Source organism: Salvelinus alpinus, chromosome 38 (assembly GCF_045679555.1).
Source record: "Salvelinus alpinus chromosome 38, SLU_Salpinus.1, whole genome shotgun sequence".
NCBI lineage: Eukaryota > Metazoa > Chordata > Actinopteri > Salmoniformes > Salmonidae > Salvelinus > Salvelinus alpinus.
The window spans coordinates 6,721,263-6,740,551 of NC_092123.1; the positions used below are offsets into that span (position 1 = coordinate 6,721,263).

General features: G+C 45.6%; 1 protein-coding gene across 1 annotated transcript in view; it reads right to left on the reverse strand.

Moving 5' to 3' along the window:
• Nucleotides 1-771: 771 nt before the first annotated feature.
• The window catches only part of LOC139566344 (zinc finger protein GLI2-like), a 73,287-nt gene continuing 54,769 nt past the window's right edge, over nt 772-19,289 (reverse strand). Inside the window, exons 7-14 of the mRNA XM_071387461.1 lie at nt 17,731-17,929; nt 16,628-16,738; nt 15,508-15,648; nt 11,349-11,498; nt 9,290-9,454; nt 5,968-6,231; nt 4,467-4,836; nt 772-4,339 (exon numbers count right to left, since the gene is read on the reverse strand). Of these exons, the coding sequence (XP_071243562.1) occupies nt 1,965-4,339; nt 4,467-4,836; nt 5,968-6,231; nt 9,290-9,454; nt 11,349-11,498; nt 15,508-15,648; nt 16,628-16,738; nt 17,731-17,929 (3,775 nt within the window). The 3' untranslated portion in view covers nt 772-1,964. The remainder of the gene's footprint in view (nt 4,340-4,466; nt 4,837-5,967; nt 6,232-9,289; nt 9,455-11,348; nt 11,499-15,507; nt 15,649-16,627; nt 16,739-17,730; nt 17,930-19,289) is intronic.

Consider the following 19,289-nt stretch of genomic DNA (forward strand, 5'->3'; position numbering starts at 1 on the left):
CACTCTGCTTGACGCTTTGTCCCTCCCTGGACCTCACTCTCGCTCTTTCTCTCTCACTCAACTGGTGTGTGTTTTATGTGGTTTCAACAGGCATTTCCTTTGGACCAATCTGACAATGCTAATGTTGGACTACACGCAGGCTAACTTTTTAAACTGCTCTGTATGCACTCTGCGCTTTTACAAGTGTGTCCTTTCTCATCTGTTTCTGGAGTGAAACGAGTATTGTGTCCATGTCAACATTACAAGCAGGGGCAAGACAGGGTCAGAAGAACCTATTTCAAAGCCTCCATAATCACCTTGAAAGATAGCCGGTGTCTTATAAATGTCTGATATGATAGGATACGGTGTGGAGGACAACTGCTTTGTTGGCAGCAAGGAGAGAGAAAACTTGTGTGGCTTCAAAGAAGAAGGTTTTTCTCTCATATACACTCATATACTTCTAAGATTAAAGGAGATTAAAGGAGAGGTTAACAAAGAACAGTTCAACTCTCTGATGTAGTGGCTACTGTCTATTGTGTCGACTGTCTCCATGTTCAGTTTTGAACCAAGGAGTGGGAAATACAACAACGTACCATTTATATTGTGGGGGGGGGGTTTCTGTACTTTTCTTTTCTAGTAAAGTGTAATATGAATTTACAGGCCAATTTGAATTCAATCGGCCTGGTACTGTATATTAGAGACCTAAAACAACGCAACCTAATTTCAAACATGTCATATTCCATGAGAAAAAACACCCATGGTTTGAAATAACTCAACAGACAGGAATTCTGTAAAAAAACAAAAAAACAATATTGTATTTCAGAAAAAATTTACAAAATATATATACATATCCAACACAACAGAGTTGCATGGAAGTATACAAAAAAACTTTGATTCCATCAAGGGCTGCACTGGAGAAAAAGTCATTTGACACTGAAAAGGAGGATCCTTTTTCCCTTTTCGATTTTTCCTAATTCATCACCAAGCGTTAATGGCAATGTTATCACCCCCAGAATATGTATCATATCAAGTATTTGCCTATTCTTTTGAAATTGTTGCTTAATTCCAGTCACAACTTGTCCCCGACACTGAGACGTCACTGTTCATCTCAATAGTCCAACTCAACCAAACAGACAAATAAGACAATGGCTCATATCGAAGACACTGTATGGAAATAGACCTGACATGACTAAATAGATTAGAAAAAGATTTCTTCTGACTCTATTGAATTATTTAATCATTTTTCTCCCATATTTTTTTTTTTTTTTTTTAGCAATTTCACTGACATAATTTTTAAAAATGAGTTTCAAATAAGATCTGAAAGAAAGAATCAAATCATTTTAGATCAAGTCATTTACACTATTTATATATACGTGTGTCTTTAAGATCGAAAAATCCCAAATCCATATCATACAGAAGGACCTGGTTGCATTTCAACGTGAACTGTGTCATATGCTTGTCTTGCATATTCTGCGGCATAGCCAGGCACTTGGTAAACTTGTTTTACTGCAGAACTGTACACTATCTCATGTACAACATTAACAGAATTGTGCTGTGGATTACATTATACTTACTTACTCATCTAAGGCAAAATATGGCTTCTCAATAGATATGAAATCGCCATATTAGCTCCATAATGATACTGTACAGGATAATACAATAAGTAGCACAAACATAGTGGTGTTTTAGCATGAAGTCTTCAGAATCTCATACATTCCTTAGTCTCTAGTGGTCATCAAAGTTCTCCAATGAGGTGCTTAGTGTTCAATCACATGGTCAGGAGGACCTCTGCAACAATGTTAACTAGTAGGTTCCCCTCTTGTCATTCACACAGTCAGTTTAAACTCTTGGTGGTAGATATACTATCGTTCATAGAGCTTGGGTTACAATAGGTAATTTCTTTTAACACACGTCCTGGGCCAAATACACCAAGGTAGGTACCCTGGTTTTACCTGTGTCTGCCTTCAGTGTATTTGGGATCGTCCTTATGACATCATGTTGAGGAACTTGTTCTCTTCTGCAAGCGCGGTGAGCAGGGAGCTCATATCGCCGATGGCCATGTTGCTGCCCCCTGCAGGGAGGGGCAGGGAGGGCAGGGTGACAGAGTTCTGGGGGGTGGTGAGTCTGGAGGAGGTCTGGGACAGACTCTGGAGGATACTGGGGCTGATGGTGCCTGACATCAGGCTGGAGTGGTCCCCGTCATCCAGCATGGTGTCAAAGTCAATCTGGGGCTCCTCTGCCCCTGTCCCATTGGACGAGTCCACCGTACTAGAGACCTGGTTGCTTACTCCCGGTGAGGTCATGGCGGTCTCAGTGCTGTCTGAGGGACATTGAAGAACGTCCACTACTGATGATGTCATCATCTGCATATTGACGTTTCCGTTTGGCTCAAACACGTGTATCTGTCCTGTGTAGAACATAACATTGCTGTCTGTGTTGTTGCCATTGCTGCAGTGATTGCCAATTGAGTTTTGTCGCTGCATTGTCATTGACCCTGAATGCTGTCTGCTTAGAGACTTAGGTTCTGTGGGCGGTCTTGGCTGGAGGAGTATTTGACCTCCATTTTGGATGGGATGCTGAACCTGGGACGCTATATTATAGTTCTGTGAGATCATCCGTGAAGAATTCACACCGCTATCCTTAAATGTGACTTGAGACGATTGACTCCCCCCTGGCTGCGCCCCCAGCCGGCTGTTCTGCGTGTCTACAGTGTGCACTGTCTGTTGTTGTTTACCGTTTTGACTCAACATACCCAGAGTGCCACCAACTGCCATACTACTACAGGAGGACCGCTGGTTAGCGTTAGCATCGCTAGGACCAAGACCCTGGTTAAACCCATACCCGAGACTCACTGGTTCATTGAGGTTAGCATTAGCGGGCTGCTGTTGCTGTAGGCTCTGTTGCTGGACACAGCTCAGCCTCGAGTCATCCTTATGCTGCTCTATGTATCTCCCCTGCTGGGCTGCGTGAGCCAGGTTGTGGATAATCTGTGCAATGTGTTGGTTGGAGTTAAGATTCTGCTTCTGGAACGAGACAAAGTTCTGTTTCTGTTGGACCATGGCAAGGTTTGGGTTGCTTCGACCGAACGGCAGCTGTTGGGTTGGGTTGTGAAGAGCTTCCACAGTACCTGAGCTGACCTCGTTCCACTGCACCGGCATGGTGCTCGTCTTACTGGGTGAGGAGGGGAAAGACTGCGGCGGATGGCCTGGGCTTAGGGCACAGGAGAGGCGCATGGTTTGTGGTGCAGACGAGGGGTTCATATTCATATTGGTGTCCACCACAGCCATCCTTTGCTGGTGGTAAAACTGCTGTTGCTGCTGGGGGTTAGGGTTTATTGTGTTTCCATGGAAACCACATTGTGCTTGTCGGTTGTACCCGTTGGCACAGTCTGACTCTCCAGCTCCGCCCTGAGAGGCGATGTAGTGAACGACGTCATCAGGAAGTACCATCATCTCCTCCTCACTGTTGTTGCGACTACCGCTCATGTCGCCGGCCATGGTCTCCATGGCCACGTTCTCAGAGATGCTGGGCGGCCGGGGGCAGTAAGGGTATCGCTGCAGACTGCCATCGGAGCGCGGCTGGTGGCGCCGTTCGGCTGCAGACAGGGCCTGGTTGGGCTGGGAGGCGTGTGGGTGGAGGTTCTGCATGTTACCCATGCTGTTGTAGCGCTGCACCTGAGGCTGATGGGACAGCGGGTCCAGGGACGGCGGTCGGGGGACGGGGTCGCTAGCCCGACGGGGAATGTTGGACGGAGCTTCGTGGGGCATCATGCTGCGGCCGTTATAGCCTCCCATATCGCCGCTGCAGCGCCTGGGAACACCACTGGGGGCAATGGGGTTGAAGGAGGAGTAACCAGACGACGAGTCTCCCTGGGAAGCATCCCTGTAGAGGGCCATGCAGGTCTTGAGACTCATCCTCTCCATGTTGGGTAGAGGTGTGGGTGGGGCTCCACCTGTAGCCGCCGCATATTTAGCCTTGAGGTGGTAGTGCTGGGCGGGGGTGAGGCTGAGGTGACTGGGCAGCCCTCCCCCTCCTCCACCACCTCCACACTGGCTGGCGTCGCTGGACCTCCGGGACAGGTCTGTAGAGATGGGGTCGTAGGAGCCGGTGGAGCTGATGTTGTTGTGGCGGTGGCCACTGAACGTGGAGGCGTCGCTGGAGCGGCGGCTGTAGTGGCAGGGGGAGATGCCAGAGGAGCGCCGGCTGATGTAGGCAGAGGAGACGGTGCTGGTGGTGCTGTCCCTGCGCTCCATCAGATGGTCCAGCTGGTTCAGGACAGTCACCTTACTGGAACACAGCTCACTGAGGCTGAGGAACGATCCAGGCCCACCACCCATGTTTCCTCTCTCCAGAAGGGACCCTGAAGACAAGAAAAATGGATTTCACACAGGAGAAATATAGTCTGAGTAGTTTTCTGAATGTACTGAATACTCAAAAAGGATAATTATGAAAACACTGGTTACTTCTTTCTTTTTATGCTCACTCACCGTTTGCTGGTATGGGCGGTAGCTTGGTGTTCTGGACTGGAGGAGATGGATGATGATTGGCCCACTGGCAGGAGTCCCTCACCGTCTTCAGTTTCTCCTTCTTCAGGTGTTCTAGTCTGTGGATGTGGCTGGGGCCTAGGTGTTGACGTAGGTGGAGGCCCACCCCGACCCCTGCTGTCCCAGACCAGAGGCCAGAGAAGGAGGAGTCCATGAGGGGCCCTGAGGGGTCGTCCAGCCCAGTCAGGTCCCCCATGCTTCCCCCGCTGCTGTGGAGGGCCATCTCTATTCCACTGTCATGGTTGGTGGAACTGCCAAGTGGCGACGGCTCGCTGCTACATGACGACTGACCACCAGGGCTGGACTGATACATCTAGAGAGAGAGAGAGGGGAGGGAAGGAGAGAGAGCGAGAGAGTGGAAGAGAGAGAAGCAGAGAGAGACAACATGTTTATAAACTATCTAAAGAGGAAAGGGATCACCATCTAACGAAGAGAAAGTAGAACAGTGATAACATAACAACATAAAGGAGATGTACAGTGAATCATGCAAGTTCTTTTCTCCACAACTTTAATTGTAAATAACGAGTGTTGGTTGGGGTGGCTACAGATTATAGCTCCCTTAAGACCGTCTGTGAATTAGAAGTGGGAGAGATGAAAGGATGCTTGAGTACATGCTAAGCCGGCACACGGGGCTATGAATCTATGGCTCTCTGGGTTGTTGGGCTCCCCAGTCCCTCTTTAGGGACTGGGGAGCCCAACAGTCTGTGGACTTAAAATTCTGTAATAACTATTATACACATTTTTGGACTGTGTATAATAGTGGCTGTGGCTTGTCATACAGCAGTAGTACATGATGATGAAATGACGGGAGATATTATGAAAGATATTCTGTATTAAACTGAAGCTCAAACTGAAGCTGTGCTCACCTTAGTAATGTCTGTCCTTAAGGAAAAGTTCAAAGAGAAGAGAAATGGAAAGGAAACGTGCAGAGAGTGTTAAATAGGAAGGATAAAAGTTTGTTAGGTAAGATTTGCATGCCATTGTTAGTAGGGGCTCAGACTGAGAAAGTAGAAGGGTATTATCTGACTGCACAAATCTATAAAGTGGCTTAACCATAGATTGGGAGGCACACATTTTTTATTTAACAAGTCAGTTAAGAACAAATTGTTATTTACAATGACGTCCTAGGAACAGTGGGTTAACTGCCTTGTTCGGGGGCAGAACGACAGCTTTTTACCTTGGCAGCTTGGGGATTCGATCTAGCAACCTTTCGGATACTGGCCCAACGCTCTAACCACTAGGCTACCAGCCGCCCCCGTATGGTAAACATAACCGTATGGTAAAACTGTCTGTGTTTGCTGATTTATATTTCCACTTCTACTCCAAATGATCTCTCATTGGATGATAGGCTGCAACACCAAATGATCTCTCATTGGATGACAGGCTGCAACCCCAAAATGATCTCTCATTGGATGATAGGCTGCAACGCCAGATGATCCCTTACCACAGAGTTCTCCGTCTTGATAGACGTGACCTGCAGGTAGTCCTCCGTGCCTCTCGAGGTGCTGTCCATCTTCTCCTCCATGCCCCGGCCTGTCTCATTCTCTCCATTCTCTTTGGGTGGCACGGGTCTGCTGGGCGGCAGGTCGCTGCGCTGTTTCTTGGTGATGTGGGCCTCTGGTCCGTGGACTGTCTTCACGTGCTTCCTGAGAGAGCTGGGGTCCGTGTAGCGCTTCGTACACCCGGGGACTTTACACACGTAGGGTTTCTGTGGATACAAGTGTATTTATTTCACCTTTATTTATGAAGGTTATACTCAGAGAGATAAAATACATTACAATAGAGACATGTCATGTACATCTACAGTTGAAGTCGGAAGTTTACTTACACTTAGGTTGGAGTCATTAAAACTCGTTTTTCAACCACTCCACAAATTTCTTGTTAACAAACTATAGTTTTGGTCGGTTAGGACATCTACTTTGTGCATGACACAAGTAATTTTTCCAACAATTGTTTACAGACAGATTATTTCACTTATAATTCACTGTATCACAATTCCAGTGGGTCAGAAGTTTACATACACTAAGTTGACTGTGCCTTTAAACAGCTTGGAAAATTCCAGAAAATTATGTCATGGCTTTAGAAGCTTCTGATAGGCTAATTGACATAATTTGAGTCAATTCGAGGTGTATCTGTGGATGTATTTCAAGGCCGACCTTCAAACTCAATGCCTCTTTGCTTGACATCATGGGAAAATCTAAAGAAATCAGCCAAGACCCCAGAAAATAAATTGTAGACCTCCACAAGTCGGGTTTGTCCTTGGGAGCAATTTCCAAACGCCTGAAGGTACCACATTCATCTGTACAAACAATAGTATGCAAGTATAAACACCATGGGACCACGCAGCCTTCATACCGCTCAGGAAGGAGACGCGTTCTGTCTCCTGGAGATGAACGTACTTTGGTGAGAAAAGTGCAAATCAATCCCAGAACAACAGCAAAGGACCCTGTGAAGATGCTGGAGGAAACAGGTACAAAAGTATCTATATCCACAGTAAAAGAAGTCCTATATCGACATAACCTGAAAGGCCGCTCAACAAAGAAGAAGCTCCAAAACCGCCATAACAAAGCCAGACTACGGTTTGCAACTGCACATGGGGACAAAGATCATACTTTTTTAAGAAATGTCCTCTGGACTGATGAAACAAAAATAGAACTGTTTGGCCATAATGACCATCGTTATGTTTGGAGGAAAATGGGGGAGGCTAACAAGCCGAAGAACACCATCCCAACCGTGAAGCACGGGGGTGGCAGCATCATGTTGTGGGGGTGCTTTGCTGCAGGAGGGACTGGTGCACTTCACAAAATAGATGGCATCATGAGGCAGGAAAATTATGTGGATATATTGAAGCAACATCTCAAGACATTAGTCAGGAAGTTAAAGCTTGGTCGCAAATGGGTCTTCCAAAAGGACAATGACCCCAAGCATACTTCCAAAGTTGTGGCAAAATGGCATAAGGACAGCAAAGTCAAGGTATTGGAGTGGCCATCACAAAGCCCTCCCCTCAAACCTATAGACAATTTGTGGGCAGAACTGAAAAAGCGCGGCCTACAAACTCAGTTGCACCAGCTCTGTCAGGAGGAATGGGCCAAAATTCACCCAACTTATTGTGGGAAACTTGTGGAAGGCTACCCGAAACGTTTGACCCAAGTTAAACAATTTAACTTTAGGCAATGCTACCAAATACTAATTGAGTGTATGTAAACTTCTGACTCAATGGGAATGAGATTACATTTTTTAAAGCTGAATTAAATCATTCTCTCTACTATTATTCTGACATTTCACATTCTTAAAATAAAGTGGTGATCCTAACTGACCTAAGACAGGGAATTTTTACTAGGACTGAATGTCAGGAATTGTGAAAAACTGTGTTTAAATGTATTTGGCTAAGGTGTATGTAAACTTCCGAAACGATTTACAGTTCACTGAGTGTATACATTTAAATGTGGCCCCAGCGGGAAGCAAACCGACAACCCTGGCGTTGTTACCACCACACTCTTACCAAGTGAGCCACACAGGATCCAGAGGGAGATGAATATCATGCAGTTCATATTCTGTTTAATAACATTCAAATACATGACTGGGAATTAGAATATCCATCCCCTCCTACTTACTCAGATTAGCTGTGACTAGCTGTTGTTGTAAACACGCAATTAGAGTGTATAAATTATGTATGTAAGACCAGTGGGTTCTGCTTACAGCCACGGAGTAACACTAAGATTTATATGGTTCCCAGTAATAAAGTTAGTTATATTGGTGGGATGGATCCAGTCTTGTTTTTCATCCCGAGGGATAGTGTGTGTGTGTGTGTGTGTGTGTGTGTGTGTGTGTGTGTGTGTGTGTGTGTGTGTGTGTGTGTGTGTGTGTGTGTGTGTGTGTGTGTGTGTGTGTGTGTGTGTGTGTGTGTGTGTGTGTGTGTGTGTGTGTGTGTGTGTGTAGATCCATGGGATGCTGTGCTCTCCCCCTACACTTCTCTCCTCTATCTCCTGATGGATAGGCCAGTAGGAGGCTTGAAACGGTTCCAGGGTTCATTTTGTATTGGTGATCTGCAGGTGGTCTGGGTCTCCATTAGGGATGCCTACGCTTGATTCACACTAATGCGTTGTGGGGCTGCCACGCTCATTAGTTCTGTACGTCATTATTTACTCACACACACGCCCGCATACACACACACACACACACACACACACACACACACACACACACACACACACACACACACACACACACACACACACACACACACACACACACACACACACACACACACACACACACACACACACACACACACACACACACGCACGCACAGCCGTGGTTTAATGCGGCAAGTATAGACATCCAAGAACAATCACTGTGCGTGATGAGAAAAAGTCCACACATCTCATTTCAGCCTGAATATGTAAAAGGCAGATTGAAGACATGTACGTCCGTTTGCATTCTCTTGATGCCACAATCTTTTGGCCCAGGACCTTACAGTAAGTCACAAAAGGTAGAAGAGTATTGATCCTATGGATGTCTGTCTAAGAGAATATCTAATGGACTCCATAAGTGAGTCTGTCTGAAGTCTTGGCAGGGCAGAATGGAGCTGCAGTGCCGTGCAGTGTGGGAGCGTGTCTGCATCCAAAATGGCACCCTATTGCCTGCATAGTGCGCACCGATTCTGACCAGGGCCCTGAAAGTAGTGCATTATGAAGGGAATAGGATGGTGTTTGGGAGGCAGGCCCAGTAGGACCTCAATGAAGTGTGTGTGTGTGTGTGCGCACCTCGTTGGAGTGTGTGCGGTTCTGGTGCTTGGCTCTGTCCGAGGCGTTGGAGAAAGCTTTGTTGCATCCCTCGTGGTCACACACATATGGTTTTTCCCCGGTGTGAGATCGCAGGTGGGTCTTCAGATTCTCCAGGCGAGAATAGGCCTTACAGCAGCCCTCAAACTGCAAGAGAGAGAAAGGAAAACACCATAGCAGTCAAACACAGTGTATTTGTACACATCTATCCTTGTTTTCCATTTCTGTTTAATTTCTATAAAGATGACCTTTGCAATTATTGTGTAATGAATGACACTCTGGTGTGGAGGCATGTACAGTGCATTCAGAAAGTATTCAGACCCCTTGACTTTTTCCACATTTTGTTACGTTACAGCCTCATTCTAAAATGGATTAAATAAAAACAATTCCTCAGCAATCTACACACAACACCCCATAATGACAAAGCAAAAACAAGTTTTGGGATTTTTTAGCAGATTTATCAAAAATAAAAAAACAGATATTCCTTATTTACATACGTATTCAGACCCTTTGCTATGAGACTCGAAATTTAACATCCCATTTCCATTGATCATCCTTGAGTTGTTTCTACAACTTAATTGGAGTCCACCTGTGGGAAATTCAATTTATTGGACATGATTTGGAAAGACACACACCTGTCTATATAAGGTCCCACAGTTGACATGGCTCGGCTTGCACCCCCCCCCCCCCCAGCGCTTGAGGGCGCCAGGCTGCCCTGCATTGCGCACTCCTATCATCCATTGCGTACACCTGCCTTCCCTCGTCACCTGCAGTGATGTTGGACTCACCTGGACTCACCCATCACCTGTTGTTACCTCCCCTATATTTGTCTGTTCCCAGCTCTGTTCCCCGCTGCTGCATTAGTTGTTTTTTGTTTGTGTTACCTGTTTGCTGACGCTGACGCTTTTCCTGTCTCGTTCCATGTCCTTATTTATTAAATGTTTTACTCCCCGTACCTGCTTCGTCTCTCCAGCGTCATCTCATGTGACACACAGTGGCCTCCATCATTCTTAAATGGAAGAAGTTTGGAACCACCAAGAGTCTTCCTAAAGCTGACCGCCCGGCCAAACTGAGCAATCAGTGAAGAAAGCCTTTGGTCAGGGAGGTGACCAAGAACCTGATGGTCACTCTGACAGAGCTCCAGAGTTCCTCTGTGGAGATGGGAGAAACTTCCAGGTCAACCATCTCTTCAGCACTGCACTAGGCCTTTATGGTAGAGTGGCCAGACGGAAGCCACTCCTCAGTAAAAGGCACATGAGAGCCCGCTTGGAGTTTGGCTGTAATCGCTGCCAAAGGTGCTCCAACAAAGTATTGAGTAAAGGGTCTGAATACTTATGTAAATGTGATATTTCTGTATACATTTGCAAAAATGTCAAAAAATCTGTTTTTGTTTTGTCATTATGGGGTATTGTGTGTAGATTGATGAGGGGGAAAAAACTATTGAATACAATTTAGAACAAGGCTGTATCGTAACAAAATGTGAAGGAGTCTGAATACTTTCTGAATGCACTGTACATAGTCACCAATCCTAACTTCAGAAACAAATCTCCCCTTGACATCAGTGCATGATTTATGTGAAAAGTTAAGGATTTGGCCTGAAGAGAGAACATCTTAGATGTTGTACATGAGGGACTTACAATACAATACCGTAGAGGATATATCTAGGTCTTACTGTAAGAAGGACCCATTGCCCTTACATGATATAATGGTAATAACAGCTGGAACTACTAACATACACCCTACTAACCAGCTTAGGGATATCCTCTATGCGAATATGTAATGTAATCAAACTGGGAGCACATTTTTCTTTCTTTTCTAGAATGATGTGTTTGTGTGTGTGTGTGTGTGTGTGTGTGTGTGTGTGTGTGTGTGTGTGTGTGTGTGTGTGTGTGTGTGTGTGTGTGTGTGTGTGTGTGTGTGTGTGTGTGTGTGTGTGTGTGTGTGTGTGTGTGTGTGTGTGTGTGTGACGGTACACTCTGCAAGTGTTTAGAGAGGCAAATGCTCAGTGAAAGGCCGAGCCTGGCGACGATCAGTTACTCACGGTACACTTGTGTGGCTTCTCCCCCGTGTGTCTCCTCATGTGAACCACCAGCATGTACTGGGCCTTAAAGGGCTTCTGCTCCCTGGAACACTCATCCCAGCGGCACACAAACTCCTTCTTCTCCCCGTGGATGTGGTCGTTATTGATGTGCTGTAGGGAGACACGCCCGGATGAGACGTGTTAATACCTTTCTGGATCCCTACAGCCTGTGAGACTTGCGGACCCGTCCAGTAACAATCCCTAGCCCCTAAACACTTGTGTCGATCTAAGGGATTGGATAGGTGTAAAGCAACAGTCATTCGATTGTAGTAATTATTTTACATCTACATAAGTGCCTAAGGGGAAGGGTCGAGGTTTTCTTTCTGTGCATGTCCTGTAACTTCTCCTGTTGTTAATAAGGTTTAGATAATGTTGACATACTTTTGCATTACTCATCTCATATGTACAGTTGAAGTCGGAAGTTTACATACACCTTAGCCAAATACATTTAAACTCAGTTTTTCACAATTCCTGACATTTAATCCTAGTAAAAAATTCCCTGTCTTAGGTCAGTTAGGATCACCACTTTATTTTAAGAATGTGAACTGTCAGAATAATAGTAGAGAGAATGATTTATTTCAGCTTTTATTTTTTTCATCACATTCCCAGTGGGTCAGAAGTTTACATACACTAAATTAGTATTTGGTAGCATTTCCTTTAAATTGTTTAACTTGGGTCAAACGTTCCACAAGCTTCCCACAATAAGTTGGGTGAATTTTGGCCCATTCCTCCTGACAGAGCTGGTGTAACTGAGTCAGGTTTGTAGGCCTCCTTGCTCGCACACGCTTTTTCAGTTCTGCCCACAAATTTTCTAGGATTGAGGTTAGGGCTTTGTGATGGCCACTCCAAAACCTTGACTTTGTTGTCCTTAAGCCATTTTACCACAACTTTGGAAGTATGCTTGGGGTCATTGTCCATTTGGAAGACCCATTTGCGACCAAGCTTTAACTTCCTGACTGATGTCTTGAGATGTTGCTTCAATATATCCACATCATATTCCTTCCTCACGATGCCATCTATTTTGTGAAGTGCACCAGTCCTTCCTGCAGCAAAGCACCCCCACAACATGATGCTGCTTCACGGTTGGGATGGTGTTCTTCGGCTTGCAAGCGTCCCCCTTTTTCCTCTAAACATAACAATGGTTATTATGGCCAAACAGTTCTATTTTTGTTTCATCAGACCAGATGACATTTCTCCAAAAAGTACGATCTTTGTCCCCATGTGCAGTGGCAAACTGTAGTCTGGCTATTTTATGGCGGTTTTGGAGTAGTGGCTTCTTCCTTGCTGAGCGGCCTTTCAGGTTATGTTGATATAGGACTCGTTTTACTGTGGATATAGATACTTTTGTACCCGATACTTTTTGCCCTTTGCTGTTGTTCTGGGATTGATTTGCACTTTTCTCACCAAAGTACTTTCATCTCTAGGAGACAGAACGTGTCTCCTTCCTGAGCGGTATGATGGCTGCGTGGTCCCATGGGGTTTATACTTGCGTACTATTGTTTGTACAGATGAACGTGGTACCTTCAACCGTTTGGAAATTGCTCCCAAGGATGAACCATACTTGTGGAGCTCTACGAATTTTTTTTCTGAGGTCTTGGCTGATTTCTTTTGATTTTCCCATGATGTCAAGCAAAGAGGTACTGAGTTTGAAGGTAGGCCTTGAAATACATCCACAGGTACACCTCCAGTTGACTCAAATGATGTCAATTAGGCTACTAAAGCCATGACATAATTTTCTGGAATTTTCCAAGCTGTTTAAAGGCACAGTCTACTTAGTGTATGTAAACTTCTGACCCACTGGAATTGTGATACAGTGAATTATAAGTGAAATAATCTGTCTGTAAACAATTGTTGGAAAAATGATTTGTGTCATGCACAAAGTAGATGTCGTAACCGACTTGCCAAAACTATAGTTTCTTAACTTGTAGAGTGGTTGAAAAACGAGTTTTAAGGACTCCAACCGAAGTGTATGTAAACTCCGACTTCAAAGGTATATACTGTATTCTATTCTATTCTACTGTATTTTAGTCTATGCCGCTCCGACATTGCTCGTCCAAATATGATATATTCTTAGTTCCATATGTTATTAGATAATACTTGTTAGATATTACTTGTTAGATACTACTGCACTGTTGGAGCTAGAAACACAAGCATTTCGCTACACCCGCAATAACATCTGCTAAACGTGTATGTGACCAATACAATTTGTTTTTGTTTTGATTGAACGTTTCTCTCCCCACAGAAGTCCCTCTGAGGTTGTCTTTTTTTATTAGGTCTCTACTTGTGTTCTGTTCTGTCTGTCGTTGAGTGTATTTGTACTAAGAGAACACACTATCAACTGGAGACCGAGGTTTTCTCTGTGATAGAGGTCTGTTAGAACAAGTCAATTTCAGGTCGTGACAGAGGCAGGAGCAGCCATTTGCCTATCAAAGAAATTAGGAGTAACGCCATCAATCAAAGTTTGCCGTTAACTTTCCGTTTGTCAGACAGGGAAGAGAAAAGATGTGATTGTGTTGTCGGGTACGCACAATTTGCAGTGTGGCTCTGTTAGTCTTTGATAGATGATTTCCACTGGTCTACTTTTTCCACAAGAGGGATTCTACGGTTAGGGAAATTAAATCAATCGTCAAACAGGCAAATGCTCCTTTGCTCCACTCTGTTTGTATGTGTCTAAAGGGGCAGCCTCTCAACACTTTAATTTAATGGAATTGCCCCGTGACGGATTTCCAACTCTCTTATCCAAGATTGATGTGGCATCACCCCGGTTGGCGTGCATAGCCTAGGACAAATGGGTCTGGACAGGAATTGTGCTCTTCCCTCATTAGGGCTGTAGTTTTTAAGTGCAGGGGCCCAGTGAGCGTGGAGGGATTACATCTCAAACACCACCGTTTCCTGGGATCCCTTGATGAGCACATCTGCCGAAATAGACCTAATAACCAGGTAACCAATAGGAGGCTCGGGTTTCAACCATGCACGCTTATAGAGCTAACAAGCATGTATGCATTCACACACACACACGCACACGCACACATACACACACACACACTTCAGTGCCAAGGACCATCATTGTGGTAGCTGAATGCCAGCATATTCCTTAGGCTACTCTCTCTACTTGTTGGTTTGATGTCTGGCCCATGATAATTAAGCCAAAGACACGGTTGAGCGTGCGTTGACTGCTCTCTCAGACAAGCAGCTCTTTGTCCGTAACTGCCTAACCTAAACCACCCTGGCCTATCATTAGGAAGGTGTTTGTGTGTGTGTGCCTATCATTAGGAAGGATCTCCGAGAGGTTTAACGTTCAGCTGGAGTGTAACTGTCGGTGACTGAGGGAAACAATGAGGACAGATAATGGAGGCCTTAGTCTGAGCTCCTCTGTGTCACAGTGCCCCCCCCCCCCTCTCTCTCTCTCTCTCTCTCTTCCTCTCTCATTTATCTCTCTCTCTCTCTCTGTCTGTCCCCGTCTCTCTCTGCTTCAGTGACGGCCTGGAATGCCCCTGCTCGACCAAGACTCTACATGCCAAAAAGTCCAATGGAGTAAAACAATCCCAGTCTCATGGAAGCTAAAAACTTAACTAAGCTTACTTTATGTGAACAACCAATGAATCATCTGACTCTCAGTATCTATCTGGAGGAGAGCATAATAAAACAGGACCCCAGTTGAAGTCTATTGACAAGCCTCAGTCTTAGACAGCACTAAAATATGGACTCTTAAGTCTATTAGAGGTTACTGTGGAAACAGGGAAATCAGGGAGGGGTTAAGGGTTTAGTGTTCCTGGCTGGACGGCTTTATGTTGGGCTTCAGAGATCAGAGGTTAGGGAGCACATATAGACCAAGAGGTCAATGGGATTTATTCTGGACTTATTCCAGCTGCACTGACAGGCAGACCTCTTCTCTCTCACCACACACTCATCAGATAGCGACCTTCCTCTGCTCTTGGCCCAGGGCCCGGTTTCTTCGTTAGAACCACAGGTAACACACTTAGCCTTAAGGTGCTTTTAGGAAACCGGCTCCAGGTTGGTTGTTTTAAAACAGGCAGGAACATTTTCTGAGCTAGTTAAAGAAAACGGAAATGCTTGTCTGATGCCTGTCCCCTATCCCGTGTCCCCGTCCCCTCCTTACATGGACCAGTTGTTCCTGCGTGTCGTACTCCTTGGAGCATCCTTCCCAGTGGCAATTGGTCTCATACACCATCTCTGGCTCATGCTTGCATTCATCTTTATCCAAGTCCTCCTTCAGGTCCAGCATCCCACCTAGATGATCCTGTTAGAGTTAGAACATGAGAAAAGAGAAGAAGAAGACTTTATAGTCCATTCTTTCTTACGGTCTAGGAAATGTGTATTTTACATTTTAACCCAACAAAAGCCATTAACACTATTAACTGTTACTGATGTGGGGAGGGGACACCCTGGCATTATCCGAGAGAGCCCAGATTGACTTGACTGGAGGAACAGACAGATGTGTTCATTTTTTTCTGACCAGGCAGGGATTCATTGACACAGCTAAGACAGATCCCAGGCCTGCAGGCCGTGTGCGTGTGTGTGCATGTTTGTGTGACGTGCAGCCCATCCCCGGGTCTCTTCTTTCCCTCTCCATAGCGCCAGCCTCCCACCCTTCCCTGCTCCAATGTGCTGACTGCAGCATGTTTATCTCTGCACCTCGCCACTATCTTCATCAATTCTACTGGCCCCAAGACGACTATGTACACCACCATCCCCATGCATCAAACCTGCCTCTGAGTCAAAGAGGAGGGCTCCGCAAATTTGTCAAAAGAGAGAGAGAGAGAGAGTGAAAGAGAGAGCGAGGGAGAGAGAGAAAAAAGAACCTCAGATGACAATAACGTCTGGCCAATATTTCATTGAAATGAAGTGCTGTGGCACAGTTTACAGCGGCCAGGGAGAAAAGAAGAGAGGGAGGAACAAACGAATGGATGCAAAGCTCTTATCACGCAGAGTTTTTCTTCTTTCAGCCGTAGCAGAGAAAGAATCGGGGTCAGGGGACTGGCTGGTTCCCAGGGGTCTGTGTCAATTCAGGACAGAGGAGTATTTGGGCAGAGGAAAGGAAGCAAAGGAAACTGTTTTTTTTCTTCATCAGTTGCAAAGGATTGATCATTTTTTAATTGCCCACAACATATCATTCTCTTTAGATCCTATCAGCCCGTACGTCTCACTTCTTGTACAGGGCAACAAAGTTCATCATGACAACTGATTTATAAAGTAGTAGAGCCTAATCCCATTCTTACCGGAGAACATGGGGACAGTGGCCTCGGACACTCCACCTCTGTCTTCACCTTTGACCTCTTGGTGATCATGGGATTGACTGTACTGCTCACTGCCGAGTCCCCACTTGTGTTCTGGAGTGGAGGAGCGGAGAGAATAGGAGAGGAGACGAGATGAGAGGAGGGGAGAGAGGAGAGGAAGGGAGAGAGGAGAAGAGAGGAGAGGAGTGGAGAGAAGAAAAGAAAAGAGAAGAAAAGATAGGGGTTAATACAGGGCTCGAGTCAAATAGACATTCATATATCAGAGTTGAGCCACCACAGAGACTAAACAATTTTGAGTGTTTTGTGATGAGAGGGTGCAGTATGAATACATCCCATCCATCTACAGAGGGAGCCCACTGCCTGGGGCTTCAGTGTAAACCTCAGGTGACTCCTGGAGAAACTTTGGAGACGAGAGTAGGCACACCCCACCACCTACCCAGTTAACGCTTCACAATAAGCTGACACAGGCCGTATCTGGCAGTTGACTTTAATAGTCATGCTAGACTGTGATTCTGGGATTGCACTAAACCACAGCAAAGTGTTCCTAATCAGAGGAAGACTTTGTTTCTCCTCAGTATCCCTCTGTGTTTACTGTGGTCTGTAACAGAAACGTGGGGTTGGGATCGTGTGTGTTTGGACAATGAGGTTTAACGTCCCCAATCCCCTTATTCATGGGTATGGAGTTTACCTTACGAAGGGGCATTTCAGTGAATGGTATGATAAGAACCACAGAGACAACCACAAACCACAGTGGACGTATACAATGGATGAGGGAAAGGGACAGCGGTATTTATGTTTTAAATCATCTTAAAACAAGTTCACTGAGAACACAAACAAACAGAAGAAAATTGTACGGCTATAGACGTCATGCTGGTTTGATTTGAGCATCCCACACAATACCAGGATTTCCAGAAGGCCACAGGGCAAGGCTCACATTTGGCGGTTATGGATAATGAGAAGATCTACCTCGTACCAGACAATTTAGGTACAGTTCAGGAAGAAGATTGACAAACTGAAGGAAAAAGTCTCCACACATCAAAGCTGGTTTGCATACCACCATTACCAAAGAAGAAGAGCAGTCTCACCTTTGACTGTGAGCCATTGTTGTGGTTGTGTGAGGAGGGGGGCAGAGAGGAGAGACCCAGGGCAGACTGGCGACTGGAGAAGGTGGGTGGGGGCTGGATGAGAGGAGGGGTGTGCCCGAACACACTCAGGCCTCTCTGCTGGGACAGGAGCTGCTGGTAGGCCATGGGGTTGATGTGGTGGGGGAAGGTAAAGGACGGACTGGAACACAAGACAATAATGCACATGAGAGATATGTCTCTTATCTCCACCTGTGACACAAAATTCCACTTTCAACCCAGCTAGCCTAGAGGTTTAGTGTCTTGGGCCAGTAACTGAAAGGTTGCTGGTTTGAATCCCTGAGCCAACTAGGTGAAAAATATATCGATGTGCCCTTGAGTAAGGCACATAACCCTAATTGCTCCTGTAAGTGTCTGCTAAATGACTAAAATGTAACTCACACGTCACAACTTTTCACCTGAACCCAATGTTAGTCATGTATAAGACTGTGGCGGCCATGAAGTTCTGTCAGCCGGTGATTGTCTTTTTTAAAATTTGTAATTTATTTAAAAAATGTATCCCCTTTTCTCCCCAATTTTCGTGGTATCCAATCGCTAGTAATTACTATCTTGTCTCATCGCTTACAACTCCCGTACGGGCTCGGGAGAGACGAAGGTCGAAAGCCACGCGTCCTCCGAAGCACAACCCAACCAAGCCGCACTGCTTCTTAACACAGCGCGCCTCCAACCCGGAAGCCAGCCGCACCAATGTGTCGGAGGAAACACCGTGCACCTGGCCCCCTTGGTTAGCGCGCACTGCGCCCGGCCCGCCACAGGAGTCGCTGGAGCGCGATGAGACAAGGATATCCCTACCGGCCAAACCCTCCCTAACCCGGACGACGCTAGCCCAATTGTGCGTCGCCCCACGGACCTCCCGGTCGCGGCCGGCTGCGACAGAGCCTGGGCGCGAACACAGAGACTCTGGTGGCGCAGCTAGCACTGCGATGCAGTGCCCTAGACCACTGCTCCACCCGGGAGGCCCTCAGCCGGTGATTGTCAAGCAAATAACTGTCGGTCTCACGGTAATTGAACATTAATTAACATAAACACATTTAGCATCTCCTGGCTTCCACACATAGTCTACAAGCCACTGATGCAGACCATTGGAACATCTACATTTTAAAATGTCTAATAAATCTATTTAATATAGCCTACACCATCACAATAAATCCATTATTTATTTTAGACAGGTCTAAAGAAACATGATATGAAGGAAAAGTAGTCTATTTCAGAAGAACAGAATAGCATACTCTGAGTTGTCCTGATGTTAGGCCCTGATCTGGCTATGTTATATGGCTGTGGGCTACACTAGTTCATTTAGCAGACAAGATTTGCTTAGAATTCCATAGCATTTTTTACATTATTTTGTAGTATGAAGAATACAATTGAACATAGCTGAATAAAATAGAAAGGATATTTTCTCCAAACCATTTGAGGGAGTGCACACGTGGCTATTCTGTGTTGAGTTGTTAACAAATAAACAGGTCCTCCTATGCTTAATTTAGAGTTATATTAGTTGTGAT